The sequence below is a fragment of the Scyliorhinus torazame genome, chromosome 16 (assembly GCF_047496885.1).
Source record: "Scyliorhinus torazame isolate Kashiwa2021f chromosome 16, sScyTor2.1, whole genome shotgun sequence".
In the NCBI taxonomy this organism is placed as follows: Eukaryota; Metazoa; Chordata; class Chondrichthyes; order Carcharhiniformes; family Scyliorhinidae; genus Scyliorhinus; species Scyliorhinus torazame.
In genome coordinates, this window is record NC_092722.1 from 120,585,717 (window position 1) to 120,602,367 (window position 16,651).

The following is a 16,651-nucleotide window of genomic DNA, read 5'->3' on the forward strand; positions in this document are numbered from 1 at the left end:
CTCAGTGCATCGCGCAGAGTCCCCACCCTACCTCTGTCCTCAGTTCATCCTCCCATTTTTGTCTGGTCTCGTCCAGTGATGGTCAAGCTCTGTCTAGTAGCTGTCCGTATATTTTCCCACGTAGCCTCCCCTTCTCACTGCTTGTGCCTATCAGGTCCTCTAGTAGTGTGCTTTCCAGGGGCCCGGGGTACCCTACTGTCTCTTTGTGGAGGAAGTATTTTATTTGGAGGTGTCTCAATTCCTGTCCTTTTGCAGGTTTCCACTTCTTCGTCAGTTCGTCCAGTGTCGCCAGTCTACGCCCTACGTAGAAATCCCCGACCGTCAGTGTGCCCCTGTCCCGCCTCCATCTTTTGAAGGTGGTATCTAGCATGGCTGGGGGAATCTATGATTGTCGCAGATGGGGGCCATGGGGGACATTTTAGTTATCCCAAAATGTTGTCTCAATTGGGCCCACGTTCACAGCGTGGCCGCTACCACTGGGCTAGTTGTGTACCTTGTTGAGGGGGATGGGAATGCTGCTGTCGCCAAGGTCCAGAGAGTCGTTCCTTTACAGGATGCCTCTTCCATTTGTACCCAATCTGTGTCGGGTTCTTGTACCCATCCCCTCACTCTTTCTGTCGTTCTGCCCTGTGGTAGTAATGTAGGTTTAGTAAGGCCAGGCACCCTTTGATTTTTCCTCTTTGCAATTTACCCCCCCCCCCCCCCCCCCCCCCCCCCCCCCCCCCCGCCAAACACACACACAAACGCAAAGATTAGACTGTCTACCTTTTGGAAAAAGACCTTGGGAATGAAGATTGGAATGGATCTAAACAGGAAGAGGAACCTTGGCAGTACGTTCATCTTGATCGTCTGCACTCTCCCCGCCAGGGAGAGTGGGAGTGAGCCCCACCTTTGAAGGTCTTTTCTTACTTCCTCCACCAGGCTGGTCAGGTTCCATTTGTGGATCTGTGTCCAGTTGGCTATCTGGATCCCCAGGTAATGGAATCTGTTCTCGGCCGTTATGAATGGGAGCCCCTCCAGCTCTGTCCCTCCCCCTTTTGGGTTCACTGGGAATGCCTCGCTTTTGCCCAGGTTGAGTTTGTAGCCCGAGAAGGTTTCAAACTTTTTCAGTATTTGCAGTATTTCCTTCAGTCCCTCCTGTGGCTTCGAGACATAGAGGAGCAGGTCATCTGCATAGAGTGAGACTCTGTGCTCTCTGTCTCCTCTCCGGATTCCCTTCCAGCTTTTCGCATCCCGCAGGGCTATCGCCAGGTTCGATGGCTAGCGTGAACAAGAGTGGGGACAGGGGGCAGCACTGTCTTGTTCCTCCCCCTGGCAGGAAGTATTTTAACACGTTATTTCTGCTGTTCTATCTGAATACAGCACATCCTCTGCTTTGTTGTGTTAACCTGCAATGCCTTCTGGAAGTTAGAATATGCTTCCGCAGAGTCTTTCAGGGGCTGTAGGCCATTGGTCTACAGTACCAATGATGCCAGATTTCTTTGGTGTTGTTCAACTCCTGGCTCTGATTAAATAAAACATTATTCCAGTAATATATTACAATTCAGCCTCATGATTGACATTATGTATATGGGGGGGAAACTGCTGGATAGGGTCTCTGCGGAGAGAATAAACATGGTTAATCTTTCTGTCAGTGAGCTTTCATCAGAACTGGAGTTACTTAGTTTGGCAGTTTCTAATCAAGTACCCAGTCAGGGGAAAAGCAAGAATTTGCTACATTTGAGTTCCATTACTTTCTCTGAGCCAAATTGGTGTCGAGTTGACAAAGGGTCATCTGGACTCGAAACATTAGCTCTTTTCTCTCCCTATAGATGCTGCCAGACCTGCTGAGATTTTTCAGCATTTTCTCTCCGGGATTTCTGTTAATTATGCAAACTTCTGCATCAATCAGAATCTCACATGTAGCCGTGTGAGACAGCTCATTTTATGGAAGTCCTGCTGTCCATCCTAACCCTTATCATAGCACCCATTGAAGCTAGCTAAGGTACAAGAGGCAATAGGGGATATGTAAGGGCATATGTTATGCTTTATTAGGAGAGGAATTAAACATAAAAGTAAGGATTCAGTTATACAGGGCATTGGTGATACTGCATGACAAATATTATGTTCCCTCTTGTGTCCGGAACTCTGGGGCACTGTAATAAAGTCAGGAGTCGCTGTTGTCGGACAGTGATGAGGAGAATTTTTTTTCCCTCAAAAGGGTTGTGCGACTTTGGAACTCTCTGCCTCAGAAGGCGGTGGAAGGGCAGAAGTAGGTAGATTTTTGTTGGGCAAGGAAATCAAAGGTTATCGGAGGTAGATGGGAATGTGGAACTCAATGCAAGCTGATCAGCAATGATCTTATCGAATGGCAGAGCAGGCTCATGGGGCCTACTCCTGCTCTTATTTTATGTGATCATGTCACCAGGTGTGGGGACTACATCATAGAGCTTGAAGTTATGTAAGGTGGCACGGGGGCACAGTGGTTAGAACTGCTGCCGCACAGCTCCAAGGACCCGGGTTCAATTCCGGCCTCGGGTGACTGTACTTTCTACCCGCGTCTGCATGGGTTTCCTCCGGGTGCTCTGGTTTCCTCCCACAGTCCAAAGATGTGCAGGTTAGGTGGATTGGCCATGATAAATTTCCCCTCACTGTCCAAAAGGTGGGGGTACTGGGTTACGGGTTAGTATGGAGGAGTGGGCTTAAGTAGAGTGCTTTCCAAGGGCCGGTGCAGACTCGATGGGCAAACTCTATGATTCTATAAAGACCTCAGATGTAGAAAAAGGTGCTTCACTGAGGGGAAAAAAGACACAAACATTATTTGTTAGGAGGGTTAGAGCGAAAATATCTTGGTCAATGAAATTAGTTTTGAGAAAGCCTTTAAAGGCACAAAGGGAGGTAGAGAGGCAGAAGAGGTCAGGAAATGGGTTAAAGAAAGTAAAACAAAGCCAGTGGAAGAGGCACGGCGATGGTCAGGTACCGGGGGTACAAGCGAACTCTGAAAACTGGAACCAGCCAGAACTGCACAAAGGGAGAAAGGACATTTGAAATAAAAACAGAAAATGCTGGCGAAGCTCAGCAGGTTTGGCAGCATCTGTGGAGAGAAACAGAGTTAACACTTTGAGTCTACAGAACTGATAAACGAATGTGATCCATCAATGCTAGGAAAGTGGAAAAGTCCAACCAGATTTGGAAGGGATAAGAAAGGTGCTCGGAACACATGGCTGAAGGAGCTGACTTCATCTCGAGCTAGGAGAGCATGAAGGAGATATGATGACGAATGTGGGGATGGTTTCCTCTTGGTCTGTTTTTACCCTGTTTGTTTTTTATTTCAAGGGTTACTCAAAAAAAGGGTATTCTAAGGATTCTTTACAATAGATGTACCTTATTTATGGTGTTGATGTTTGAATGCTGAACTGGGTGTCAGCTAATGTTTGTTATTGTACTATATGGTTCCATTTTATATTTATGGATAGCAGTGAGTAGGCCAATTAGCATCTATTGTTCCCAAAGGTTCTGCAAGGATCATCTTAACAAATGCAAGAGATTCTCAACCTCTGTACTTCTGTGACCTCCCTCTCATCATATAAAAATTCTATGGACCTCCGTGAAACAAGTACCCTTTTTCCCAATTAAATATATATATATTATTTTTGTTTTATTTATTTAATGTGAAACTTGTTGTTGCTGGGAACTTGATCGAAGCTCAGGTGAGGGGTGTAGTCAAAGATTGTATCTGTAAGCTGTCATGCACCTGCCTGACCTGCGAAACTCGGTTCCTGACCATTAGCTGTATCGAAAGGGTGCAGTGCTCAAAATTGTGTTTAAAAATTCATTCGAGGGAGGGATGTAGGTGAATTGCACAAGGCGTGCTTTCTACACATTCTCTGGTTATTTTTGTACGGTCCCTGAAAACCTTCCGTCAGACCCCCTGTTGAGAATCCCTGACGTGAGTTTTATTCCACCACGGTTACTGTGACAACCTCACTAGACTCAGCTTGTACGTTTACACCGTCCAACTTGGAAATGTAAGTTAGTAAAGCAGAAGATTGCCAAGTTCTTCCTCCTCTAAATCGGGAGCAGTCAAACACAGTGAAGCACAAATCCTTGTATGAAAATGGTTAACAGTCACTCTGGTTAACGGTGTTGCCGTTCGGAGGGATCATACTGATTGCCTGTGAAATTTTCATTCAACCCGACCTGAGCCATGCCTCACTCTCCTCACCAATACTCAGGATCAATTATGTGAATCTAGAATGGAATTTTGATTCTAAGGTTCAGTTCCAATCCAGGCTGACAGGATCTTTCTTCACTGACATGTTTCTGGTAAACAAGTACAAATTGGACCTGGTCCCACAGGACAAAACTGATAGTAGTTTTGAGTGGCTTTTCAGGAAGAGGTGGGAAGCTGATGTTGGAAGTAGAAAAGATTACACAGGCGCAGTAAGAAATGCTTCTCTGGTGTGGGGTCCAGTGTATATTATGGGAGTTCCCCTGCCGCCTCCTGGTCCTCCTCCCACCTCTCACACACACAAGATAATTGTTAAACATGCACACCTCTTTAATGAGATTATTATTGGTGATTTTTTCCACAATATTCGTCGCACTTTGTAAAACAGTTGATCCATCGTAGCCGGTGTGGGAAGATCTCTGCAGCTGGTTGGCTAGACACTTGCTCTGGTTCCTGGGGTTGGTAGAAAGAAATGATTCGGGGGGTTAGCAGGTGATGAGGAGATCCAGCCAGCCTCCAAAGTGACTCTATTGGCATCTATCGAGCAAACACTGGACTGGAAACACTGGGACTTCACATAAACTGCTGACAGCCCACGCATAAGCACCAGAGCTCTGTCAGCTTCCTTCAACTAAAGTGGTCTATAAAAAGCAAGAGTAACGAGGGATAGACAATAAATGCCAGCCTCATTTCTCACATCCCAAGAATGTAAGAAGTGACATCAAAATGCTGGAGAGTACATTCATTGTAGAATTCCTGAGACCTGGAATCCCAGTTAAAGGTCAATTCACCCCAGGGTACTGCCCTGTCTGCCAGTATGAAAGTTCACTCTTTTAAAAAAAAAAGTGATCTGGCAAATCCTCAGAGAAGTTTTTTGTTATTAATATTTTCTTTTTCTTCTTCACGCAGGAACCAGTCCATATCTCATACTGCTGTGTTACGCTTTGGACATGCAGAGACCCTCCTGCCAGTCCTGACTCTCATGGGTTATTTTAAGGATGATCGCCCCTTATTAGCAAGTAACTTTGAACAACAAAAGCACCGTAAGTTCAAGAGCGGACGGATTTCTCCCTTTGCTGCGAACCTCCTTCTTGTGCTGTACCGGTGCAATGGAGCGAGGGGCCTAGGAGAGAAGTACAGGCTCCAGTTGTTCCTGAATGAAAGGCCACTGCCATTTCCTCACAGTGGAAATCTTATTGCCGACTACGAGGAAGTAAAGGAGTGCTATCAGCATCTCATCGAATCGTTGAAATTCAGCAATGTATGTGAGTTTGCCACAAGGGAGGACTTAATTGCCTTCGACCACGATGAATTTTGAACTGTCTGCGCATCTTTTATCTGATGGGCTCCAAGTCACGGGAATTTGGAATTTTTTCCCCCCTGTTACTTGAAAGATTTCTTCAAGGGTGTTTTCTTTTACATATTGTGTAGATGGCGCTGAATGTGCTTTGACATGACTTGGGACAAATTACTTATTTTGAGACATGACTTTACACTATAGTTTTTGAATGTCACAAACCTCTTCAGTTGTAGTGAACTGACATTCTCCATAAGCAGCATCCTGTATGTTTCACATTTCATGAGTCCTTAAGGAAGCACTTCAGTTATTGCAAGTTTTGAGTTGCTGCCGTACCTCCCAAAATCAGTAAGCTTAATTGGGCCACTCAGTACCTTTGACAATGAATCAATCAGGTTCTGGTGAAATAAAGGCAGAAATTTGCTGGAACCCCTGCAGGACAGGCAGCATCTGTTGATAGAAAGGCAGAATTAATGTTTCTGGTCGATGCCTTTTCATCAGATCTGGAAGATATTAGCGACGAACATCTGATGAAAGGTCATCGATGAAGGGTCAGCGATGAACATGTTCCGGAATCTGCCGAATTTTGTTTCTCTGTTAGTTGGTTCTGGTGAGTTTGTTTATTGAGGATTAATGTTTTCATTGGCGAAGTTTCACAAAATTGTACGGCCAAGTATGTTTCCGAAAAAATTTTAAGTTCGCAATGCAACTTTTTTTGTTTGTGTCCAGATTATTTGGGTAATCATTTACTGCATCAGTTGGTTCCCAAGGACTGTAGATGGTCAGTTTGAGCTGTACTGTTAAGACCAATATGTTAAACACTGGATAACATTTCTCCGAGACTCCCGAGTGTGACAAACCTCGATTATCTATTTCTCACAAGGACTTGGCCCCAAAGATTGCGAAAGCTTGAAGGAGAAGAGTTGCAATTCCTTCACACTAATGTAGCTCATGAGGAAAAGGGATAGAATTCTTTCTTGTGCTATCTCTTACATAAGGTTTCGACAGGCATACATACCGTATAAATGTAGCTATCACGGTATTCAAAATGTTTTAGCCTCTCATGACATACGTTTACGGGATCAGAGAACAAATCAGACAGGAAGAACGGAAACCAGTATTAATGAACCACAGAGGTTTTACGGCGCAAAAAGAGGCCATTCGGCCCATCATATTTGCACCAACTCTGCAAACAAGCATTATAACTTAGTGCCATTCTCCTGCCTTTGCCCTGTACAACTGCACATTGTTTCTGTTCAAATTCTATCCCTGATTTCTATTATGGGTTGATTATAATGGCTGACATAGTGTCTCATGATACTCTTATTGATTCTAAAAAAATGGGTAAGGGACTCAAACCCACCTCAACTTCAGCATTGTTCACAACAGCATAATCAGCAATGCTGTCACCAACATTCATCCAATTTCCTCTGGCACATACATTCTGGTTTTCTGAAGGTGAGAAACTCAAAGGCAAAAGACTTTCGGTCAGAATTTCCAGAAGCTAATTCACCTGTGAAGGTGCCTGATCACTAAAGTTTGAAAGACAATAGAAATTAAGGATACAGTTTTGTGGATCTGGTATTGAATGTATGGCTCATTCACTGGTGTGGAAAAAAGGAGTTCCAATTCATGGGACACAGGCACAAGGAAGAAACTCTACCACTTGGACAGGCTTCACCTGAACCGACATCATTGCTAAAACGTTAAATAGAGTTTCAAGAAGGACTTTAAACGAACAAGGAGTGGGGTAGTGATGGTAAAGGTTCAGCTAGAAATCAGATAGCTTATCGGTGAGCAAAAAAGAATGGATGAGAGAAAAGCTCAGTGAATAATTGGGGTATAAATCACAGAATTGCTACGGTGCAGAAGGAGGCCATTTGGCCCGTCCTTTCTGCACCAGCTCTCCAAACAAGCATCATGACTTTGTGCCATTCCCCTGCCTTTTCCCCCTACCCCTGCACATTGTTTCTATTCAAAAAACACATTTCATGCCCTCGTGAATGCTTCGATTGAACCTGCCTCCACCACACTTCCAGTCAGTGCATTCCAGACCAAACCACTCGTGAAAAAGTTTTTTCTCACATGACATTTGCTTCTTTTGCAAATCACTTTACAATTCTCTTGCTCTTGATCCTTTTACGAGCAGGAACGGTTTCTCCCGATCAACTCTGTCCAGCCCCCTCATGATTTTGAGCATCTCTATCAAATCTCCTCTCAGCCTTCTCCTCTCTAAGGAGAACTGTCCAAACCTCTCCAATCGATCTTCAAAACTGAAGTTTCTCATCCCTACGACCCTTCTTGTAAACCTCTTCTGCACTCTCTCCAATGCGTTCACATCCTTCATATAGTGCGGCACTCAGAACTGTACACAATATTCCAGCTGAAGTCTAACCAGTGCCCTGTGTAACTTTAGTGTCTTGTATAAATTCTGATAATAGTATAAAATCAATAATGTACCTCATGTAAATAAAGCAAGAATATTGAAAAATTAGAAAACATGATAATTTCCAAAAAGGTAAGACAAACACTCAAAAGTGGAGAACGTTAACCACATCAGACTTCCCTACACACATGCACACCATGTAAGGAGTGAGACAAGCAAATTAAAAGCATTGATTCAGCTCAAAGGGTGCAAAGTAGTAACCATTACAGACACCTGGCTACAAGCTGGGCGTGCACAAGAGGTAAATAAAGCAGACTATAAGATCCTTAGAATTGACAAGAAAATAAGGAACGGAGTAGGAACAGCAATATTACAGCAGTTAAAAGAAAGGATAGACCATGGAAACACTTTGGTTAGTATTTTTAAAAAAAATTTAGAGTATCCAATTCTTTTTTTCCAATTAAGGGGCAATTTAACATGGCCAATTAACCTAATCTGCACATCTTTTGGGTTGTGGGGGTGAAACCCACGCAGACACAGGGAGAATGTGCAAACTCCACATGGACAGTGACCCAGAGCCGGGATCGACCCTGGGACCTCGGCACCGTGAGGCAGCAATACTAACCACTGAGCCACCGTGCTGCCCTCACTTTATTAAGAACCTGCAAAGAATGCCAGACTCGAGTAGGAGTTAAGAGGCAAACCTCCTGATAACAGTGTTGTTATAGCATAATACATAAATACAGAGATCTAAGGGAATATAGAGCAAGGTAAATTGATTATAATGGGAGGATTTAAATTTCACAAAGATTGGAAAGTGCAAAAGAGCTCAAATCATAAAAGTAATTGATTTTGAGAGTGAATCCAGAACAGTTTTCATGAAACAAAGGGTCTGATTTTAACTCACTCAAATTCCATTCACTTAGCGAGTGAACATCAGGCACATTGTGTTCTAAAACTGGCCAGGGAACAGATAATACTACATTTAGTCATGAGAAACAAGCCAGAATTAAAGAATGATCTGACAGTAAAGGAACATTTTGCAAATATATTACCAATAATATGACAGAATTTGGCATGATGTTTGAGAAGGGGCAAGATCACTGTTAAAGTCAGATTTTTAAAAACACCAACTGTTCTGACTAAGTGGGAGAGTTATTCCCAGTTTGTTGGCAAATATTTATTCATCAATCAACATCATTAAAATATACTATCTGATCACTATCTCATTGCTCTTTCTGGGATCTCTCTGTGCAAATAGGCTGTCAAGTATTTTGAGGTGCCTTAATATCATGAAATCTGTTTCATAAATGTAAGTGCTTTCTTTGGTAAGGCACTGACAAAGAAACTACTATGTCTGGCAGGGTAATCAAGAATAAAGGGACAGCATCTTAAAATTAGACTAAGACCGTTCAGGAATGAAGTGAGAATCAAGAGGCCAATCAGCCGAGAACGAATTTCTGAAAGTTTCTTTTATTCGTTCATGGGACATAGACGTCGCTGGCTTGGTCAACATTTATTGCCCACCTCTAACTGTTCAAGGGGCCAGTTAAGAGTCAACCACATTGCTGTGGGTCTGGAGTCAGATGTAGGCCAGACCAGGTAAGGACAGCGGATTTCCTTCCCTAAAGGACATTAGTGAACCAGATGGGCTTTTGTCGACAATCAACAATGGTTTTATGGGCATCATTAGACTTTTAGGGTGGGATTCTCCAGCCTCCCAGCCGTGTGTTTCTTGGCAGTGGGATTCTGTTCCCGCCGCTGCTAATGGGAATTCTCATTGAAACCACCTCACGTCACCGGGAAACCTGCAGGCAGAGGTGCACTACCGGCGGGACCAGAGAATCCCGCCAGCGAACTCCAGATTGTTAATTGAATTAATTTCCCATCTACATCATTGATTTAAAATCCGTGACTCCCTGGTTATTGACCCACTCTCCAGAGGGAATAGGTTTACCTCAATCCAAACCTCTTGTCATCTTAAAAACCTTCATGTAACTTTTTCTATTCCATACTGAACAATCCTAACTTTTCCAACTTCTGCCCATAATTAGAATCATAGAATTCCTACAGTGCAGAAGGAGGCCATTCGGCCCATCGAGTCTGCACTGGCCCTTGGAAAGAGCACCCTACTTAAGCTTAAGCCCACACCTCCACCCTATCTCCATAACCCCACCTAACCTTTTTGGACACTAAGGGGCAATTTAGCATGGCCAATCCATCTAACCTGCACATCTTTGGACTGTGGGAGGAAACCCACGCAGACACGGGAGAAAGTGTAAACTCCACACAGTCAACTGAGGCCGGAATTGAACCCCGGTCCCTGGAGCTGTGAGGCAGCAGTGTTAACCAATGTGCCACCGATAGAGGAGAGATTATATCATATAGGGTGCATATGGAGAGGGAGGCAAGGGTGGAATAACAGAGGTTGGTGGATGATATCTTGGAGGTGGACCGCAGGTACATGTGTACCCTACCCCAGAGCTCCTGGCTAGCAGGAAGCCGCAGCAGACAGTTTGATCTGTTGTCTACATGGAAGGCGGTGAGACAGTTGCAGCATTCGAGGGGTGATCTTTTATGAGTATGGGGAGAAGATCAGCCATCTGTTAGCTCATCAGCTGAGGTGGCCTCCTGGGAGATTATTCCGGTTAGGGACTCGAGTGGTAGCTTAGTTTCGGTCCCAGATAAAATTAATGCTACGTTTAAGACTTTTATAAGCATCTTTATAGGTCGGTGCCCTCGGTGGGCGGGCAGGACATGTTGACATTTTTAGATGGGGTGGAATTTCAAGGTGGTGGGGGATGAGACACGGGAAGAGCTAGAGACACTGTTAGGCATGGAGGAAATTTGATCGGGATTGGGCGGATGCAAATGGGTAAAGCTCCTGGGTCTGATGGGATTCTGGTGGAATTCTGTAAGAGGTTTATTGCTCGGTTGGCTCCGTTGCTGGTAGATATGTTTAATGATCCTTTGTCCCAGGAATCCTGCAGTCTATACTCTCACAGGCTTCTATTTCTCTTCTGTTGAAGAAGGACAAGGACCCAATGGAGTGTGGGTCACACTGGCCTATCTCGCAGTTAAATGTGGACTCCACGATACTGGTTAAGGTGTTGGCAGTACAACTGGAGCCCAGTCTCCCTGAAGTGATTGTGGGAGATCAGACCGGCTTTGTTAAGGGCCAGCAAGTGTCAGCCAATATTTGAAGGCTGTTGAATGTTGTTCGCTCCCTGTCCAAGGGACCTGAGCCAGAGGTGAATGTGTTTTAGACGCTGAGAAGGCATTTGACAGGGAGAGTCGAGGTACCTTTCGAAGCTCTTGAGGGGTTCAGTCTGAGGCCAAAATTAATTTTATGGGTGCGGTTGTCGTATAGGGCCCCCTCGGCTAGTGTTTGTACCAATTCCTTGAATTGGGGGTACCTCCATTTGAATAGGGGGACTAGACAGGGGTGTCCAATGTCCCCCCCCCCCCTCCAATTTGCATTAGCGATTGAACTGTTAGCCTTAGCTTTGAGGGCTTCGGGTAAGTGGAAGGGGAGGGGAGGGGTGCAACATAGGGCGTCCCTATATGATGATCTGTTGCTTTATGTTATGGATCCAGTCCGCACTGTGGGTAATATAATGAAGTTACTGAAGAGCTTTAAATTTTGAAGGAATCAGACACCACGCTTGTAAAATTGAATTTTCAGGGCCAGAGCAGTTGTTTGGCAGTAATTGAGACTTATCAAATCTGAACAACCCTAACTTTTTCTGAAATTACTGGTGGTTAACAAGAAAGTAAGGATAGAAACTTCACATTACATGGATTTTGATGCCAAGTCTATCAGAAATATGGAGGAATAGAGGAAATCAGTCGACAGTATCTGGGTTTCCATGTTTAACTATACTGCGCAGATAGCAAAAATGGCTGTCAGATTTATTTCATATAATGTGGCACTGCTGGCCTCACCACTATTCATGACACAATATCTGGGTCATTATATTGTTTCCTACAGCTAAAAGCTTGAGAAGGAATAGTGGCACCAATTCTTTTTTTGGCCCCTTCTCATTTTCTCATTTAATTTCACACCTACCAGCACATATTACCTTTCACTTTTCAAACACCTCAGCTACCAGGTTGTTGCAATTTGAACTCTTTCCTGACATTCTTCATCCCTGTTCATAACAAAAGGCACTCTCTAGAAATAGAACCATGTCCCCTGGAATTTGGAACATTAGAAGGAAATAACAGAATTAACAGTTACATTTATTGTGTAGGTTGTTTTGCATCAGAGATTGTGCAGGCTGCGGACTGTACTGTTTTTCTCATATTCATTCGGGTGATTTGGATCAGCATTTATTGCCACGTGTAAGTGGCTTGCTAGGCCATTTCAGAACTTGCTAGGCCATTTCAATGGGCATTTAAGAGTCAACCACATTGCTGATGGGTCTGGAGTCACTTGAACCAGACAGGTTCATCTTAGATTTTTAACATTATTATTGAATTCAAATTTCACCATCTGCCATGGTGGGATTCGAACCCGGGTCCTTAGAGCATTAACCTGGATTACTATTCCAGGTACTACTATACCACCGCCTCCCATGTGTTCTGCTCCTTCCAAAAGACAAACTGTCACATTCAGGCTAATGTAAGAATTGAAGATATTGTTAAGAATAATAATGCAGAAGCAAAATAATACAGCAAATAATAGTTGATGTGTACAATACTTTAAACTGTCCTCTGCATAATATGCTCGTAGTAATGGGCAATGTGACATTTGTCCAGCGCTGCTGATGCTGTCCAGGTACAGGTTCACTTCTGATATTCCCAGATGAGAGAAATTGGGATTGTTCTCCTTGGAACAGAGAAGGTTAAAGGGAGATTTAGTAGATGTGCTCAAAGTAAAATAATATAATAATCTTTATTGTCACAAGTAGGCTTGCATTAACACTGCAATGAAGTTACTGTGAAAAGCCCCTTGTCGCCACATTCCGGCGCCTGTTCGGGTACACAGAGGGATAATTCCGAATGTCCAATTCACCTAACAGCACAGGACTTGTGGGTGGAAGCCGGAGCACCTGGAGGAAACCCCACGCAGCCATGGGGAGAACGTGCAGACACCACACAGACAGTGACCCAAGCCGGATAAAGACATTTCTTGTTATAGTAATAGGGAGAAGCCGTTTCCACTGGTAAGGATAATCAGAGAAAACAGATTTAAGATCTTTAGCAAAGGAGCCAGTTTGAAGGAGGTGAGGAGTCATTTTTTTGGAAACAATTGATGATAATCTGGAATGCACTACCAGAAGAGGCAACGGAAGCTGTTTCAAACACAACTTTCAGAAGGGAAATATTTGAAGGGAGAAAATGATAGGATGAGAGAGGACGAGCAGGAGAGTAGGATCAGTTGGATACCACTTACAAAGAGCGGACGCGGGCAAAAAGGACCAAATGGTCTCCAACTGAGCTGTACGATTGTCAGGTCAGGTTGCACAATCACCTGAATGAACCCAGTGCTGCCAAATAACACAGGGTTGACTCATTTACACTATTTGACAGCAAACCAGTTATGTCTCTTATAAGCTTGGGAGTGTGAGGGATGGAAATTCAGCTGCCCATTTCAATGCCAAGTGATCTTTCAGCATGGGAACTCTTTGTCCATTTCATTTTCCTTCTGCAACTGGATTTATATATCAAGTGGTTTGGATTGAAGACCACCTCTTTATGACATATATCCATCTGTAAGTGTCACAATAATTTAAAACCTCAGAGGCGTGAGGAAATTTCTGATGCATTAACTTGTGTGTATAAGCAAAGGTTCAGTAAAGTGGCTGACTACTCCTTTATAGATCATCAATAAAAGCAGCCTTGTCAGGGTCATGACATCTTGAAAATAAATTATAATAAACATAACGGGCGCGATTCACCGAAATGGAGACAGAGTGTTTGCACCGTCGTGAACGCCGTCGTGTTTCACGACGGCGCGAAACGGCCGGGGGGGACTATCGATTCTGGCCCCCAGCACTGGAGTGGTTCACGCCGATCCAGCCTCCCTTCCCGGCGCCAAATGGGCCCCGCCAACCCGCGAATGCACAGGGGACTTCCTCAGTGCGCCGGCCCCAACGCAACATTGTGTGGGGGGGGTCAGGGGCCAGCTGCGTAATAAAATAGGACCGGGGCTGGACGGCCGGCCCGCCGATCGGTGGGCCCCGATCGAGAGCCAGAACCCATCGGAGCCCCCCCCCGGTGAAGGAGCGCTTTTCCCCGCCCCACAGGCCGCACCCCGACCCTTCGCGCAGAGTTCCCGCCGGCAGGGACCAGGTATGAACGGCGCCGGCGGGACTATGCGTTTCCGCACGGCCGCTCGGCCCATCAAGGCTGGAGAATCGCTACTTGTGAGAAGCTCGTCGACATCAACCTGCAACTGGTGCCGCGCCAAAGGCGGTGGCGCAAATGGCGCCGATTCTCGGAGAATCGCCTGCCGACGTCAGACTGGCGCAAACGGCGATTCTCTCATACGGCGCGGCATGGGAGAATCGTGCCCAACATCTACATTTGAAGAAACGAATCTCTCCTCATCCTTCTCAAATGAGAGGTTTCTGCTCAAACCTCATCTTTTTTAGGGGATTGACCATCCTTCTCATCTTCTTTCAGGAACTTATCTGACAGCTACTCATCTCCTCCACACATGCTTGGAGTGGCAGTATTGTGTAGCCTGCAACTTATCACCATTATTATGGCTGCTCATTCAGGCTCAGACTGCAGAGCATGGACAAGCTCTGAATTTCTGCTTTAATAGGCCACTCTATTGCAGTTCTCCCCCTACAAATCGAGTATCCTTTAATGGGGCCAATTACATTTTGGATTTCAGATAATTTTGGCTTTCAGGTAGCGCATAGAAACTGACATTACAAGCCTCGGCTAGCTATAGTCTAAGGTAAATAAAATGGCAGAAAAGTCTAAGGTCTATCACTGAATAATAAATAAATGTTCACCACAAAAATCACAAGGCAAAAAATGCAGACAAACAACTAGACTGGCCACGCTGAAAATGGATGAGGTTCAAAAAATGTGCGGTTTCTTGATGTGTCCAGTTTGGGATTTGCAGATAAAAGTAAAACATTTTTTCCAAAGAACCAAGGATGTTAGTGAACAAGGTTCAAATAGGTGGAGCAGGAACATACCTTTGCAATCTGCTGTAATATTAGAACACTTGATTCTTTTCATGTGTGTATTACGGACAGCACCAAGAAAACAAACATTTACATAATCTTATGACTTTGGTTGTCTACTATTTGTACGTTTATTAAGGAGTGGCCTTTTTACTTCATCAAAGGCACAATATTGTGGCAGAGTGCATTGTACAGTTATTGCTGTGTTGTACAGAGGTCAGTGCCACACACAGTAAAATTGTCTGAATTTCTAACTACTGTAAGAAGTCTTACAACACCAGGTTAAAGTCCAACAGGTTTGTTTTGATATCAGTAGCTTTCGCGAAAGCTACTGATATCAAAACAAACCTGTTGGACTTTAACCTGGTGTTGTAAGACTTCTTACTGTGCTCACCCCAGTCCAACGCCGGCATCTCCAAATCATTTCTAACTACTAGTGCTGAAACCTATGTGTGAAGAGGTTTACTGAAATTGGGCCTTTGTTGCCTCTAAACTCTTCCCATTGTCTCCAACTGGTGACCTGTTGAGGGTTAACGCATGGCTAAGCTTTCACTTTGACAGAGATCAACATTTGTTTATTGCTCCAAAGCTGTTGATGTATTCCCAACTAGGGGATGGTTCCCTTTTCTCGGTGCGAGCTTCTCACAAGTAGCGAATGGGCATGTGGCAGCGATTGGGCATGTGGATTGTCAGCGAGTCATGGGTAGTACCAAGGTTGGGCTCACAGCTCTTTAGATCACTCTAAGACCATGGACATGATGTACAGCCATGTTCCATCGGAATCAGGACGGGATGCAACCGGTAGATCCCGGGATACCCGGTGGTCGGTCTCACGAGATGTCACAATCTGGATCCCGCCCACGATGGGCAGGACCCAAACTCTCATTGGTAATAGAGCTTAAAAGCTCACTTAGCTGTGCTGCTACTGGATCCAGCCAGCACCCAGCATCTATCGGCCTTGCCATGGAGAGCCCAGCCAGGCGCCATTTGGCACTAGTCCCCACAAATGGGGACCGGACAAGATGGCACTTAGGGGAGAACTCCAGGCAGGCAGAGGGTTCCAGATGGTTAGCCTCTGGCCAGGCTGGCACCCTGGCACTGCTGGTGCTACCTGGGCACCTTGGCACTTCCAGCCTGGCACCCTGGCACTGCTGTCATGGTACCCTGGCACTGCTGTCCTGGCACTGCCAGACTGGCAGGATACTGCCAGCCCAGCTGGCATTTTGCCCATGGCAGAGGTCAGGCCCAGGGGTGCCCTGCCGGTATTTGGTAGGATGCAGGTGGGGAGGCTCGATGAGCCAGCCCCAACAGGTGATCTGGGGGGTGAGCGGGGTCGAGAGATTGGGGCGCCATTTAAAAGTGACACCCGATCCCTTCCTGCATTGAGGAGCTCTGCTCTTCGGAGCTCCTCAGTGCAGGAAATGCGGCGAAGTGCAGCCTCGATGGGGCATTCGCCTTTGAGGCCCCCTAAAAACCCAGTGATGTTAGATAGCTGGGTTGATCCGGCAACTACAAGCCGCATGTCTTTTCCTGTTCACACTCCTCGTCCCCTAGCATATCCAGGAAATTATGCTGTTCTTATACTGCTTTCAGTCAACTGACCCTAAGCT

General features: G+C 45.1%; 1 protein-coding gene across 6 annotated transcripts in view; it reads left to right on the forward strand.

Moving 5' to 3' along the window:
* minpp1b (multiple inositol-polyphosphate phosphatase 1b) overlaps window positions 1–16,651 on the forward strand; it is a 189,798-nt gene that overhangs the window by 91,117 nt on the left and 82,030 nt on the right. For 2 of the 6 annotated variants that reach the window (XM_072478954.1, XM_072478955.1), the window contains exon 4: window positions 5,120–5,253. In XM_072478954.1, coding sequence (XP_072335055.1) covers window positions 5,120–5,253 — 134 coding nt within the window. Of the gene's footprint in view, window positions 1–5,119; window positions 5,476–5,524; window positions 6,118–16,651 lie in introns of those variants that run through there. The other 4 variants (XM_072478952.1, XM_072478949.1, XM_072478953.1 and 1 more) reach the window with 3 other exon arrangements.